Source organism: Balaenoptera acutorostrata, chromosome 4 (assembly GCF_949987535.1).
Source record: "Balaenoptera acutorostrata chromosome 4, mBalAcu1.1, whole genome shotgun sequence".
NCBI lineage: Eukaryota > Metazoa > Chordata > Mammalia > Artiodactyla > Balaenopteridae > Balaenoptera > Balaenoptera acutorostrata.
This window is the reverse complement of record NC_080067.1, coordinates 83,580,207-83,596,548: the sequence shown is the minus strand read 5'-3', so window position 1 is coordinate 83,596,548 and position 16,342 is coordinate 83,580,207. Positions and strand designations below refer to the sequence as shown.

Below are 16,342 nucleotides of genomic sequence, written 5' to 3'. Positions count from 1 at the left end.
ATTGATTTAAATGAAACAATGTGGGAAAGAGAAAAATGCACAAACCACAATTTTTTAGAGTAAGAGTGAAGAGAAAAGTGAAGTTCTAAATACTTTGTGAAGGAAGAACTAACAGGATTTGGTGACGAAATGGGAGAGGCAAAGTCAAGCATAGTTGTGTTATATACTTTTTTTTTTTTAAGTATTGAAGGGAAAGTATACGAACCTCCTTTAATAACATGTCTTAACCTTATGAATGAGAAATGTGGGAGTGACTTAATTTTAACAGACATGATAATTTCAGAATTTAGGGAATATAATGTATCTGCTATACTCATGTATAATTTCATTTTATTTTAGTCATTTGTGTATGTCTTATCTCTTCAGTTTTGAGCAGTGGTTTTTTTTTTATTCACATGTGTATCCCTCAGTGGATCTGTGTGTATGCCATGCCTATAGCAGGGATCAATAAAGGTTTGTTAAATAATGAATTAAATTAATGCTTTAATCCTTGAATATCATTTTAAAGATCTCTAAGAAAAAGAATAAGTGGTCGATTTTAGTAGCTTTGTAAGTTGAAATTGTTGTTATATTGCAATCATCATACCTGTTTTGACCTTTTGATTTTCTTAACTGCAGAGTTGAAGGAAGCAGTAAAATTCAGTATCGTATAGAGCAGCAGCAGCAACAAATGCGGAATTCAACTAGGACTCCCAATCTTATAAAACATTCTCCATCGGAAGACAAGATGTCCCCAGCATCTCCGATGGATGATATTGAAAGAGGTAAAATCTATGAGTATGTAATGGCCCTTTAAAAGAAATTATTAATAAATGTTAAGTGAAATTTTTCATTTTAATTGATAAGGGAACTAACTGTAAAATTCTAAAAACATAATGTTTTTTGTTATGGTTCTAGGGGAAAAGTGTAGTTTATGATTTAGAGTATTATGTACATAAACCTGTGTCTATATAACAGAATTTATATTTTTTATTATTCAGGGGAAAAAGTAACTGTTTAGATATGTGTAACTGGAGTTTTCTTCTTTTTGACAGTTGTGATGATTCCAGTTTAGTCCTTCACAGCGTCTTCTTGTTGAAGTTTTTTTATGTGTAGCCAGACTATAGATGTCTAAGATGTAGCCAAACCAATAGTGAAGTGAGGAGATGTAGTAAGCCAAAGCAGCAGGCAAGTTCTTCTGAACTGCTGCTCACTTCTCAGCAGGAAGGTGCTTCTAGAGAGGCACAGTCTTTTTGAAAGTAAGGAAACTTAAATATCCATTTTTTTTCTAGCTGCAGTTTGGGTGTTTATGTTATAGTAATTGTGGTAGGAGTAAGATCCTGGTCACCAAAGTTTATTTGTTTCTACGCTTTGCCTTCATAACTTGCATATAGCTCTCCATTTCCACTTGCCCCCTTCTAGGCCCAGTATAGTATTAGCTCCCTAATATATTAGTGTTCCCTTTACAAACAATAAGGAAAATATAAGCTCAGAACCCTTGTTGCTACAAGGGACCTTGAATTTTATTTTATTGTTATATCTGCTTCCAAAATGGATTTGAATCATTATATCATTTTATATATGTGTACAATAAAAATCTGGAACAGAAAATTAAGATACTGGAGGGAAGAGGAAGCAAATTTGCTAATTATTAAAACATTAAGTTTATATCTGAGCTTCCTATCCACTAATAGAAAACTGAAAACTTTCGTATATTTTGTATTATCTAAGAGGTTCCAAAGACTTGGACTCTTCCCTGCTACTAAATTCTAAAAGGAATTCATCGTATGGAACCTGTTCTTCGGAGAATTAAACTGTATAGTACCTTCAACTATAATTTTACAATACAAAAAGAAGTTCGTCTATGTGGCAGGTTTTTAGCAGAGACCTTAATAAAAACATTGTATTGTAGAATATAAGTGAAGGTAATCCAAGCATAAGATCTAACTTTGTATAAGAATTTACCTTGAGATGTTTGCAGAGCATGTTCCTTAGACTATCTTCTTTTAAATATTTTCTTAATATTTGACCCTACTATGCCAATGCCTACTGCTATGGTTGAAACACTTTTAAGTTTATGATTAGATGTCTGTCCGCTTTACTAGTGTTTCTCTTGTTTAATTTTTACATTTACCTGTTTGGGCTATCTGGAATTCTAGTTTAAGAAATAAGAATCTAAATCTCCTTCCTCCCCAACAGTGTAATTACATAGATATTGATAGAGAATCAACAAATATAGTATAGAAAAAGAGTAGCAATATCCATTTTTTGAATAAGCCAATATTTCTTCTGCTGATATGAAAAGCCATTTTTTAAATTCAATTTTTATTTTATATTGGGGTATAGTTGCTTTACAACGTTGTGTTAGTTTCAGGTGTACAGAAAAGTGATTCAGTCATACATATACATGTATCTATGCTTTTTCAAATTCTTTTCCCATTTAGGTTATTACAGAGTATTGAGCATATTTCCCTGTGCTATGCAGTAGGTCCTTGTTGATTATCTATTTTATATATAGTAGTGTATATATGTTAATCCCAAACTCCTAATTTATCCCTCCCCCACCTTTCCCCTTTGGTAACCATAAGTTTGTTTTCGAAGTCTGTGAGTCTGTTTCTGTTTTGTAAATAAGTTCATTTGTGTCATCTTTTTACATTTCACATATAAGTGATATTATATGATATCTGTCTTTCTGTGTCTGACTTACTTCTCTTAGTATGATAATCTGTAGGTCCATCCATGTTGCTGCAAATGGCATTATATCATTCTTTTTTATTGCTGAGTAATATTCCATTGTGTATATATACCACATCTTCTTTATCCATTCATCTGTCATTGGACATTTAGGTTGATTCCATGTCTTGGCTATTGTAAATAAGGCTGCATTGAACATTGGGGTGCATGTGTCTTTTCAAATTATGGTTTTTCTCCATATATGCCCAGGAGTGGGATTGCTGGATCATGTGGTAGCTCTATTATTACTCTTTTAAGGAGCCTCCTTACCTTTCTCCATAGTGGCTGTACCAATTTACATTCCCACCAACAGTGTAGGAGGGTTCCCTTTTCTCCACACCCTCTCCAGCATTTATTGTTTGTAGACTTTTTGATGATGGCCATCCTGACTGGTGTGAGGTGATACCTCACTGTAGTTTTGATTTGCATTTCTCTAATAATTAGCGATGTGGAGCATTTTTTCTTGTGCCTTTTGGCCATCTGTATGTCTTCTTTGGAGAAATGTCTGTTTAGATCTTCTGCCCATTTTTTGATTGCGTTGTTTATTTTTTTTGATATAGAGCTGCATGAGCTGTTTGTCTGTTTTAGAGATTAATCCCTTGTCGGTCGCTTCATTTGCAAATGTTTTCTTCCATTCTGTGGGTTGTGTTTTTGTTTTGTTTATGGTTTCTCTTTGCACTGCAAAAGCTTTTAAGTTTATTTTTAGGTCCCATTTTATTTTAAGGTCACATTTGTTAATTTTTTATTTTATTTTCATTACTCTAGGAGGTGGATCCCAAAAGATATTGCTGCAATTTATGTCAGAGTGTTCTGCCTATGTTTTCCTCTAAGAGTTTTATAGTATCTGGTCATACATTTAGGTCTTTAATCCATTTTGAGTTTATTTTTGTGTATGGTGTTAGAGAATGTTCTAATTTCATTCTTTTACATATAGCTGTCCAGTTTTCGCAGCACCACTTATTGAAGAGACTGTCTTTTCTCCATTGAATATTCTTGCTTCTGTCATAGATTAATTGACCATAGGTGTGTAAGTTTATTTCTGAGCTTTCTATCCTGTTCCATTGATCTATATTTCTGTCTTTGTGCCTGTACCATTCTGTTTTGATTACTGTAGCTTTGTAGTATAGTTTGAAGTCAGGGAGCCTGATTCCTCCAGCTCCATTTTTCCTCTCAGGATTGCTTTGGCTATTTAGAGTCTTTTGTGTTTCCATACAAGTTCTGAAATTTTTTGTTCTAGTTCTGTGAAGAATGCCATTGGTAATTTGATAGGGATTGCACTGAATCTGTAGATTGCCTTGGGTAGTATAGTCATTTTGACAATATTGATTCTTTCAATCCAAGAACATGGTATATCTTTCCATCTGTTTGTGTCATCTTTGATTTCCTTCATCAGTGTCATAGTTTTCAGAGTACAGGTCTTTTGCCTCCTTAGGTAGGTTTTTTCCTAGGTATTTTATTCTTTTTGATGTGATGGTAAATGGGATTGTTTCCTTAATTTCTCTTTCTGATTTTCATTGTTAGTGTATAGAAATGCAAGATATTTCTGTGTATTAATTTTTTATCCGGCAACCTTACTGAGTTCCTTGATAAGCTCTAGTAGTTTTCTGGTAACATCTTTAGGATTTTCTATGTATAGTATCATATCATCTGCAAACAGTGACAGTTTTACTTCTTCTTTTCCAATTTGGATTCCTTTTATTTCTTCTGCTTCTCTGATTCCTATGGCTAGGACTTCCAAGACTATGTTGAATAAAAGTGGTGAGAGTGGACATTCTTGTCTTGTTCCTGATCTTGGAGGAAATGCTTTCAGCTTTTCACCACTGAGTATGATGTTAGCTGTGTGTTTGTCATATAAGGCCTTTATTATGTTGAGGTATGTTCCCTCCATGCCCACTTTCTGGAGAGTTTTTATCATAAATGGGTGGTGCTGGATTTTGTCAAAAGCTTTTTCTGCATCTATTGAGATAATCATATGGTTTTTACTCTTCAGTTTGTTAATGTGGTGTATCACACTGATTGATTTGCAGATACTGAATAATCCCTGCATCCCTGGGATAAATTCCACTTGATCATGGTGTATGATCCTTTTAATGTATTTGTTAAATTCGATTTGCTAGTATTTTGTTGAGGATTTCTGCATCTATGTTCATCAGTGATTCTGACTTGTAATTTTCTTTTTTTGTGGTATCTTTGTCTGATTTTGGTATCAGGGTGATGGTGGCCTCATAGCATGAGTCTGGGAGTGTCACTTCCTTTGCAAGTTTTTGGAATAGTTTCAGATGTGTAGGTGTTAACTCGTCTCTAAATGTTTGATAGAATTCACCTGTCATGCCATCTGGCCCTGGGCTTTTGTTTGTTGGAAGTTTTTAAATCACAGTTTCTATTTCAGTACTTGTGATTAGTCTGTTCATATTTTCTGCTTCTTCCTGGTTCAGTCTTAGAAGTTGTACCTTTCTAAGAATTTATTTCTTTTAGGTTGTCCATTTTCTTGGCATATAGTTACTTATAACAGTCTCTTGTGATCTTTTATATATCTGTGGTGTCAGTTGTAACTTCTCCTTTTTCATTTCTAATTTTATTGATTTGAGCCCTTTCCCTTTTTTCTTAATGAGCCTCGCTAAAGGTTCATCAATTTTGTTTATCTTTTCAAAGAACCAGCTTTTAGTTTCATTGATCTTTTCTATTGTTTTCTTCATCTCTATTTCATTTATTTCTTTTGTGATCTTTATGATTTCTTTCCTTCTACTAACTTTGGGGTTTGTTCTTCTTGCTCTGGTTTCTTTAGTTATAAGGTTAGGTTGTTTATTTGAGATTTTTCCTGTTTCGCGAGGTAAGGTTGTATTGCTATAAATTTCCCTCTTAGAACTGCTTAAGGTAATTATCGATATGTATGTTCTTCTTGTCATTTTGTTCATTGTTTAGGATTTGTTTTGTAGGTTTTTTTTCTTCCCTTCCTCTTTTGTTCTTTTCTCTTTTGATTTGATGACTGTCTTTAGTGTTGTTTGGATTGTATTTTCTTTTTTTCTGTGTATCTATTGTAGATTTTTGGTTTGCAGTTACCATGATGTTTTGATATAGCAGCCTATATATATATATATATAACACATTTTTTACCAGAGACGTATTACAGCCACAGGTGTTAGTTTCTGCAAAAAATCCCCGGTCAATAATGTGTTAAGTTGCTGTTCTCTTAATTTCAAATGTATTTCCAATATCCTGCATTTGTACTCTCCTCTTCTCACGATTGCTGGTTTTGATATATTTGTGTATGGATGATATCCTAGCTTTACTGTATGTTTCTCTTTACCTGTGAGCTTCTCTTGTTTCTAGTTACGGGCTTTTCTTTTCCACCTAGAGAAGTTTCTTTAGCATTTGTTGTAAAGCTGCTTTGGTGATGCTGAATTCTCTTAGCTTTTTCGTGTCTGTAAAGCTTTTGATTTCTCCGTTGTATCTGAATGAGAGCCTTGCTGGGTAAGCTGTTCTTGGTCGTAGGTTTTTCCCTTTCATCACTTTAAATATATTGTTTCACTCCTTTCTGGTCCACAGAGTTTCTGCTGAAAAATCAGCTGATAAACTTATGGGAATCCCCTTGTATGTTATTTGTTGATTTTCCCTTGTTGCTTTTACTATCTTCTCTTTGTCTTTAATTTTTGTCAATTTGAATAATATGTGTCTTGGCATGTTCCTCCTTGGGTTTGTCCTGTATGTGACTTTATGCACTTCCTGAACTTGAGTGAGTATTTCCTTTCTCATGTTAGGGAAGTTTTCAGCTATTGTCTCTTCAAATATTTTCTCAGGCCCTTTCTCTCTCTCTCTTCTCCTTCTGGGACCCCTATAATGCAAATGTTGGTCCATTTCATGTTGTTCCAGAGACGTCTTAAACTGTCCTCATTTCTTTTCATTCTTTTTTCTTTATTCTATTCTGCAGCAGTGATTTCCACCATTCTGTCTTCCAGCTCACTTATTTGTTCTTCTGCCTCATTTATTCTGCTATTGATTTTTTCTAGTGTATTTTTCATTTCAGTTATTGTATTTTTCATCTGTTTGTTCCTTAAATCTTCTAGCTCCAAAAAGCCATTTTTATCACATGCAGAATTTCTTTCTGGACTTAAGTCTGTCTCACAACATAAGATGTACAGTGGCCAATACATGTATGAAAAATCGATCAGATTCACTAATGCTTTCAAAGTTCAAATTTTAAGATTAAAAGATATTTTTTTCTAAAATTTAATAGTTTCATTCTTGCAATGTCTGACACTGTGAAGAGGTTACAAGAGTATGCCTAGAAATGAATAAGCTAAAAGTTTAACATAATTTCAAGGAAAAATGGATAAATTCACTTCATAGTGGGAGATTTTTAGTATGCCCCCTCTCAGTAATTGATAGATTCAGGCAAACCCCAGATTAATAAGATTTGCAAAACACCATTAAGAAACTTGAAGTAAGTAGACATACATAGCACTTCCACAGTTCGAGATATACAGGTTTTTCAAGTCCATGTGAAATTAAAAAACAAAACAAAAGAAAACTGACCATGTGCTACATAGCAAAGCATCTCAACAAAAAAAAACATTTTGGGACTTCCCTGGTGACACAGTGGTTGAGAATCTGCCTGCCAATGCAACGGACACAGGTTTGATCCCTGGTCTGGGAAGATCCCACATGCTGCGGAGCAAGTAAGCCTGTGCATCACAGCTACTGAGACTGCACTCTAGAGCCCTTAAGCCACAACTACTGAGCCCGTGCACCACAACTACTGAAGTCCAAGTGCCTAGAGCCCATGCTCCACAACAAGAGAAGCCACCACAATGAGAAGCCCACACACCGCAAGAAAGAGTAGCCCCTGCTCGCCACAACTAGAGAAAGCCTGCATGCAGCAACAAAGACCCAACGCAGCCAAAAAAAAAAAAAAAAGACATTTTTCTTTTTTTAATTGAAGTATAGTTGATTTACAATATTATATTAGTTTCAGGTGTACAACATAGTGATTCAATATTTTTATAGATTATAATCCACTTAAAGTTATTATAAAATAATGGCTATATTTCCCTGTGCTGTACAATATATCCTTCTTAAATTTTATTTTACACATATTAGTTTGTATCTTTTAATTCCATACCCCTATCTTACCACTACTCTCCCCATGGGTAACCACTAGTTTGTTCTCTATATATGTGAGTCTGTTTCTGTTTTGTTATACACATGTTTTGTTTTATCTTTTAGATTTTATATTACACGTATAAGGGATAAGATACAGTATTTGTCTTATTCTCTCTGACTTATTTCACTAAGCATAATACCCTCTAGGTCCATCCATGTTGTTGCAAATGGCAAAATTTTGTTCTTTTTATGGCTGAGTAATATTTCATTGTGTATATATATATGTGTGTGTGTGTGTGTGTGTGTGTGTGTGTGTGTGTGTAAATACCACATCTTCTTTATTCATTTATCTGTTGATGGATACTTAGATTGCTTCCATATCTTGGCTATTGTAAATAATGCTGCTATGGACATTGGGGTGCATGTATCTTTTCAAGTTAGTGTTTTTGTTCTCTTTGGATATATACCCTGGAATGGGATTGCTGGATCATATGATAATTCTATTTTTAGTTTTTTTAAGGAACCTTTATACTGTTTTCCATAGTGCCTGCACCAATCCACATTCCCATCAACAATGTACTATGGTTCCCTTTTCTCCACATCCTTGCCAACATTTGTTATTTGTAGACTTTTTTTTTTTTTTTTTTTTTTATTTATTGGCTGTGTTGGGTCTTCATTTCTGTGCGAGGGCTTTCTCTAGTTGCGGCAAGTGGGGGTCACTCTTCATCGCGTTGCGTGGGCCTTTCACTGTCGCGGCCTCTCTTGTTGCAGAGCACAGGCTCCAGACGCGCAGGCTCAGTAATTGTGGCTCACGGGCCCAGCTGCTCCGTGGCATGTGGGATCTTCCCAGACCAGGGCTCAAACCCGTGTCCCCTGCATTGGCAGGCAGACTCTCAACCACTGTGCCACCAGGGAAGCCCATGTAGACTTTTTGATGATAGCCATTTTGACAGGTGTGAGGTGATATCTCATTGTGGTTTTGATTTGCATTTCTCTGATGATTAGCGATGTTAAACATTTTTTCATGTACCAGTTGGCCATCTGTGTATCTTCTTTGGCAAGAGTCTGTTCCAGTCTTCTGCCCATTTTTAACCAGGTTCTTTAGGTATTTTTGGATATTGAGTTTTATGAGCTGTTTATATATTTTGAATATTAACCCCTTATTAGTCATATCGTTTGCAAATATTTCCTCCCAATCAGGAGGTTGTCTTTTCATTTTGTCATTAGTTTCCTTTGCTGTGCAAAACTTTTAAGTTTAATTAGGTCCCATTTATTTTTGCTTTTGCTTCTTTTGTCTTAGGAGACAGATCCAAAAAATATTACTACAATTTATGTCAAAGAGTGTTCTGCCTATGATCTCCTCTTGGAGTTTTATGGTTTCAGGTCTTACATTTCTGTCTTTAATCCATTTCGGGTTTATTTTTGTATATGGTATAAGGAAATGTTCTAATCTCATTCATTTACATGTAGCTGTCCAGTTTTCCCAGCCCCGCTTATCGAAGTGTCTTTTCTCTATTATGTATTCTTGCCTCCTTTGTCATAATTGACCATAAGTGCATGGGTTTATTTCTGTCTCTTTATTCTTTTCCACTGATCTATGTGCCTGTTTTTGTGCCAGTGTCATGGTGTTTTGTTTTGTTTTGTTTTTATAAATTTATTTTATTTATTTATTTTTGGCTGTGCTGGGTCTCCGCTGCTGCACACGGGCTCTCTCTAGCTGCAGCGAGCCGGGGGCCACTCTTCGCTGTGGTGTGGGGGCTTCTCATTGTGGTGGCTTCTCTTTGTTGCGGAGTGTGTGCTCCAGGCATGCGGGCTTCAGTAGTTGTGGCACACACAGGCCCAGTTGCTCCACGGCATGTGGGATCCTCCCAGACCAGGGCTCAAACCCGCATCCCCTGCACTGGCAGGCAGACTCCCAACCACTGTGCCACCAGGGAAGCCCTATCATGGTGTTTTGATTACTGTAGCTTTGTAGCAAAATCTGAAGTCAGGGAGTGTGAAACCTCCAGCTTTGTTCTCTTTTCTCAAGACTACTTTGGCAATTTCGGGTCTTTGTGGTTCCATACGAATTTGAGGGTTATTTGTTCTAGTTCTGTGAAAAATGTCATGAGTATTTTGATAGGGAAAGAGATATTTTTTTCATTTATCTGCTTGGTAGTAGCTAAAATAATTGTCAACATCCAGTACTGGTGAGGATATAAAGGGAAATAAATGTGTTCATACATTTTTGAAGAAGCATAAATTGACATTTTTTTGTAGAGGAATTTTTCCTGCAAAACACTTAGGACAGGGTCTAGCACAAAGAAACTACTATATAAGGTTTTGCTTTCATTATCATCCTTATTTGCCAATAACTATTAAATTAAAAGTGTGCCTATTCCTTACCTAGAAAGTCTAGAAATTTCTCTTATTGTGAAACTTGTACAGATAGATGCATAATTACATAGATATACCTATATCAGTCACATAGAGTGCTCAATGTGGAGTTTTTTATACTAAGGAAAAAATGGAAAAATCCTAGGTGCACATCAAGAAGGGATTACAATACTATACATCCCTATTAAAAAAGAGCTAGTGCACATTTTAGTAACAAAGACTGATATCCAAATATATTATTAAGTAAAAAAGTTTTTACGTATTATACAATGTGTGTGAGTGTGTATGAACCATTTTTGAAAACAAAATGTGTATATAGTTGCAGATGCATAGATGAACTTGGAAGAATTATACTAAAATGTAAGCATTATCTTTGGGAGTTTGGATTATAGGAACCTTTCACTTTCTGTGGTGCAAATTGTTACTTGAATTTTTGCAGTGAACTTGTTATTTTTCAGATAATGATTATTTATTGAGAAGACAATATAATGTAAAAACAATGTTAATGTGAAACCACTCATAATCTCACCACCCTAATGCAACTATGTTAATTTCTGCCTATATTGTATATATTTTTAATATTTATTTATTTATTTGGTTACACTGGGTCTTAGTTGTGTCAGGCAGGCTCCTTAGTTGTGGCTCGCCAGCTCCTTAGTTGCGACTAAGCAACTCGCCAGCACATGGGCTCCTTAGTTGTGACAGGAGGGCTCCTTAGTTGCGTCTCCAGGTCTCCTTAGTTGCAACTTGCCGGCTCCTTAGTTGTGGCACATGGGCTCCTTAGTTGCAGCAGGCGGGCTCCTTAATTGCAGCTCATGGGCTCCTTAGTTGTGGCACATGGGCTCCTTAGTTGTGGCATGCGAACTCTTAGTTGCGGCATGCATGTGGAATCTAGTTCCCTGACCAGGGATTGAACCAGGCCCCCTGCATTGGGAGCACAGAGTCTTATCCACTGTGCCACCACGGAAGTCCCTGTATACTTTTTATGTTATGTAAAAATATGTTATATTTTATTTTTTGGGCAACTACTATGTGCCAAGTCTTCCTGTACATTATTTCAGTTAACCTTTAGAATTTTTCTTAAGAAATAGTTCAAGCACATAGAAATTACAGAGAATAATGTAACAGATTATAAACCTACAACTTAGATTTAACATTTTACCACTTTGGTTTCAGTTTTTTAAAAAATTACAGAAGTTTCTTTCCTTTCCAACACATTCTCTTCCTTTTCCTGTCTATCTATGCACATGTCTGAATGTACTCTAAAGGATTTATATACTTTGCTATTCCTTGAAACAGTTTGTATGTGGTAGATTTTTCTAAATTTCTTTAATAACGATAGGTTTGTTCAGTTTCTATTTCTTCATTCAGTTTTGGTAATTCATATCTGTCTATTTCTTCGTTCAGTTTTGGTAATTCATATTTGTCTTGAAAATTATTAGTTTAATTCACATTTTCAAAATACTGGCATAATTTGTCCATATAAATCTCTACAGTGTCTGTAGTTGTGGCACGTTTTTATTCCTAACACTGATTATTCATGCCCTTTCTCTCTTTTTCTTAACCAATATTTCTAGAATTTGATACATTTCATTAGGCTTCAGTGAACCAGCTTTTGGTCGTGGTGAGACATAATTAATGTGGTGACTAAGAATGACATCTTCAGAGTCAGACTACTCTCATTCAAATCCCAGCTCCATCACTTATCAGCTGGGTGGCCTAGGGAAATTTACTTAACCTCTTATTCTCTCTGTGTATGTTTTCTCATTTTTTAAATAGAGATAATAATTAGGATTATTGAGAGGATTAAATGCAATAAATATATATAAAGTACCTAAAGCAATTCCTGGCACTAGGAAGTATTCAAATATTAGCTATTATTTTAATTTTTATTGTTATTTTCTTTTTCCTTTTTTTACTCTTTCATTAATGTATGCTCTTTAAAAAAAATATATCCTTCTTTGACTTGCTTTGAGTTTGCTGTGTTGTTCTTATAATTGGATGCTTAGTTCATCTATATTGAATTTATCTTTTGTATGCATTTAAGAGTATAAATAGCTTTCTAGGTATCACTGCATCTAGTAAATGACTAACACTTCCATGGTAGTTAAATTCTAAAAATTTTTGTAATTTCAGTTCTTAGACAATAAATCATTTATAAGAATGTTTTGTGGTTTCCAAATATATGGAATTTAAGGAAAATATTGGGCAGGCTTCAAACAATGACAACATATTTTCTGCTCATAAATCTTCAATTTTTGTGGGACTCTAGGGATAGTTCATAGCTGTTCTAGGAACAGCTGGTGTCAGCTGGACTGACTTGGGGTCTAGCAGCTGGAATCATTTGAAGACTCACTTATTCACATCTGCCAGTTGTTGCTGGCTTTTGGCTGAGACTTTGGGGGTTGTCAGCTGGAAAAGCTACACATTGCCTTTCCAGGTGGCCTGGGCTTCCTCACAACATAGTGGCTGGGTTCCAAGAATAAGTGTCGAGAAAGGGAGAGTGGAAGGGAGAAAGGATACAGAGGAGTGAGGTCAAAACTTTATCTTTTTAATTACACAGGCTCAGAAATCATGTAGGATCACTTGTGCAGGTGTGTTTCTATGTGTATCTGACACAAAATCTTCATGTATTTGAAGTACAGTTTGCTAGGTTTTGACATATGTGTACATCCTAAAATTAAAACCACAACCACAATCAGGGTAATGAACATATTTATCACTCTAAAAAGTTTCCTCCTCCTCCTTTGTAATCCCTCTCTCCCACTCCTTCCAACCCCATCCATTCCCAGGTAACTACTGATCTGCTTTATGTCATTATCATTAGTTTGCTTTTTCCAGAAATTTGTATCAGTGGAATCATATAATATGTCCTCATTTTTGCATAGATTTTTGCACTAAACATAATTATTTTAAGAATCATCCATTATTGAAGGTTGTATCAATAGCTCATTCCTTTTTATTGCTGATCAGTAATCTACTTTATGGATATACAGGAATTTGTTTATCTGCTCAACCTGAAGATGGACATTTGGGTTGTTTCCAGTTTTTGGCTTTTACAAATAAAGCTGCTGTGAACATAACATACAAGTCTTTGAAAAGACAAATGTTTTCTTTTCTCCATAGTAAATATGTAGGAGTGAAATAGCTGGATTGTATGATAGGTGTGTATTTAACTTTTTAAGCAACTGCCAAAATGTTTTCCAAAGTGGTTGTACTATTTTACATTCCTACCAGCAGTGTACATCTATATCAATGCTTGGATCAGTTTTAATGAGGTGTGTAGTGGTATCTTATTGTGGCCTAATTTTTTTTAAAAAATAAATTTTTAAAAATTTATTTTATTGAAGTATAGTTGATTTACAATGTTGTGTTAGTTTCTGGCATACAGCAAAGTGATTCAGCAGAAAAACCTGAGTGAACTTTTTGGCCAACCCAATGTATATAATAGTTTGCATCTGGTAATCCCAAACTCCCAATCCATCCCGCTCCACCCCCTCTCCCCCTTGGCAACCACAAGTCTGTTCTCTGTGTATATGAGTCTGTTTCTGTTTCATAGATAAGTTCATTTGTGTCATGTTTTAGATTCCACATGTAAGTAATATCATATGGTATTTGTCTTTCTCTTTCTGACTTACTTCACTTATATGATAATCTCTAGGTCCATCCATGTTGCTGCAAATGGCATTATTTCATTCTTTTTTATAGCTGAGTAGTATTCCATTGTGTGTGTATGTGTGTGTGTGTTTGTGTTTGTGTGTATACACACCACATCTTTTTTATCCATTCATCTATCAATAGACATTTAGGTGTTTCCATGCCTTGGCTATTGTAAATAGTGCTGCTGTGAACATAGGGGTGCTTGTATCTTTTTGAATTATGGTTTTGTCCGGATATATGCCCAGGAGTGGGATTGTTGGATCATATTCATTGTCACTTTAGTTTTCATTTCCCTAATGACTAATGATGTTGAGTATCTTTTCATGTCCTTATTTGCCATCATTATATTTTCTTCAGGCACAATGTCTATTCAAATCTTTTGCCCATTTAAAAAATTGGATTATTTATTTTCTTATTAGACTTCTAGGAATTCTTTATATATTTTGAATACAAGTTCTTCATCAGATACATGCCTTGCACATATTTTCTCCCAGTCTGTGGATTGTATTTTTTCATTCTCTTAACAATGTAATTTGAAGAGCCAAAGATTTTAATTTTGAATACATGCATTTTACCCATTTTTTTCTGGATTCTCCTTTTGGTGTCATATTGAAATTTTTTGCCTAAACCAAGATCATAGTAACAAAGGTTTTCTTTCATGTTTTCTTTTAGAAGTTTTATAGTTTTACATTTAGGCCCATGCTTCATTTTGAGTCAATTTTTGTATATGGTACATGGTATGTATCAAAGGTGTTTTTTTTGCATGTGGATATTGAATTATTCCAGCACCATTTGTTGTAAAGACTGTCTTTTCTCATATATTTGCACCTTTGTAAAAAACAAATCAGTTGTCCATATTGTGTGTGTCTATTTCTGGACTCTTTATTCTGATATGTTGATCTATTTGTTTATCTTTATGGCAACACCATATCGTCTTGATAATTGTAGCTTTATATAAGTCTTGAAACCAGGAAATTTTAGTCCTACAACTTTGTTCTTCTCTTACAAAGTTGTTTTGCATATTCTAGGACTCTTCCATTTTCACGTGAATTCTAGAATTAGCTTCTCAATTTCTTAAAGAGCCTGTTGAAATTTTTATTGGGATTGCATTGAATCCATAAATCAATTTGGGTAAAATTGGCATCTTAACAATATTGAGTCTTCTGACCCATGAACACAGTATCTCTCTCCATTTATTTAGATCTTTAATTTCTCTCAGAAATGCTTTATGGTTTTCAACATACAGGTCCTTCAAATATTTTGTCAGAATTATCTATAATTATTTAATTTTTTAATAATTATTTAATTTTCCAAAGCTATTATAAATGCTCTTGTTTATATGATTTTAATTTCTAATTGCTCATTGCTAGTACATAGAAATAAAACCGATTTTTGTATATTGTCCCTGTATATTTAACCTTGCTAACCTCACTATTCTAGAGCTTTTTTGTAGATACCATCAGCTTTTCTACATAGACAATCACGTTATCTGTAAATAATGACAATTTCACCTCTTCCTTTCCAATCTGGATGGCTTTTATTTCTTTTTCATGACTTACGGCACCAATTAGAACCTTCAATACAACGTTGACTAGAGGCAGTCAAAGTGGAAAACCTCTTGTTTCTGATGCTGGAGGGAAAATATTCAGTCCCTTACAATTATGTGTGATTTCAGCTGTAAGCTTTTCCTAGATGTCCTTCATAAGGTTAACTTCTATTTCTATTTTGCTGAGTTTTTATCAAGAATCACTGTTGAAATTTCTGCTGTTTTGAGATGGCTTTTATTTTTCAGTTTTTAATATAGTGAATTATATGGATTGATTTTTGGAAGTTTGTATTCCTTGGAAAACCCCACTTAATCATGATGTATTGTCCTTTTAATATAGGACATTTCTTAACCTCAGCAATAGTGGCATTTAGAGTTGGATGGTTCTTTGTCAGGGGCTGTTTTATGCATTGTAGGATGTTTAGCAGCGTCTCTAGCTTCTACCCACTAGATGCTAGTATCACCACTTGCCCCCAGTTGTGACAACCAAAAATGTCTCCAGATTGCTGGATGTCTCCCTGGGTGACAAAATCATAGCTGGTTGAAAACCACTGTTATATATTATTAAATGTGATTTGGTAAAATTTTCTTTAAAAATTTTGTGTCTGTTCATAAGGGATATTTTTTTTTCTGGTAATGTCTTTGTTGGATTTTGTATAAGTAATTCTGGCCCTAAGGAATGAATTGGAAAGTATTTCTTCCTTTTTAATTATACAGAAGCATTTGCATCAAACTGATATTATTTCTTCCTTAAATAACTGGTAGAATTCACTAGTGAAGTCATCTGTCACTGGTGATCTGTGTGTAGGGTGTGGGGAGGGTTTTAACTACAACTTAGTTTTTTTTGGAAGATTTGTGGATATTCCGGTTATCTGTTTCTTCTTGAGTGAATTTTAGTAGTTTGTGCCTTTCAAGGAATTGATCCATTTCATCTAATTTATTGAGTTT

General features: G+C 34.7%; 1 protein-coding gene across 1 annotated transcript in view; it reads left to right on the top strand.

The window, feature by feature from the left end:
* The window catches only part of EAF2 (ELL associated factor 2), a 48,919-nt gene that overhangs the window by 13,789 nt on the left and 18,788 nt on the right, over positions 1 to 16,342 (top strand). Inside the window, exon 4 of the mRNA XM_007175603.3 lies at positions 619 to 764. Within this exon, the coding sequence (XP_007175665.2) occupies positions 619 to 764 (146 nt within the window). The remainder of the gene's footprint in view (positions 1 to 618; positions 765 to 16,342) is intronic.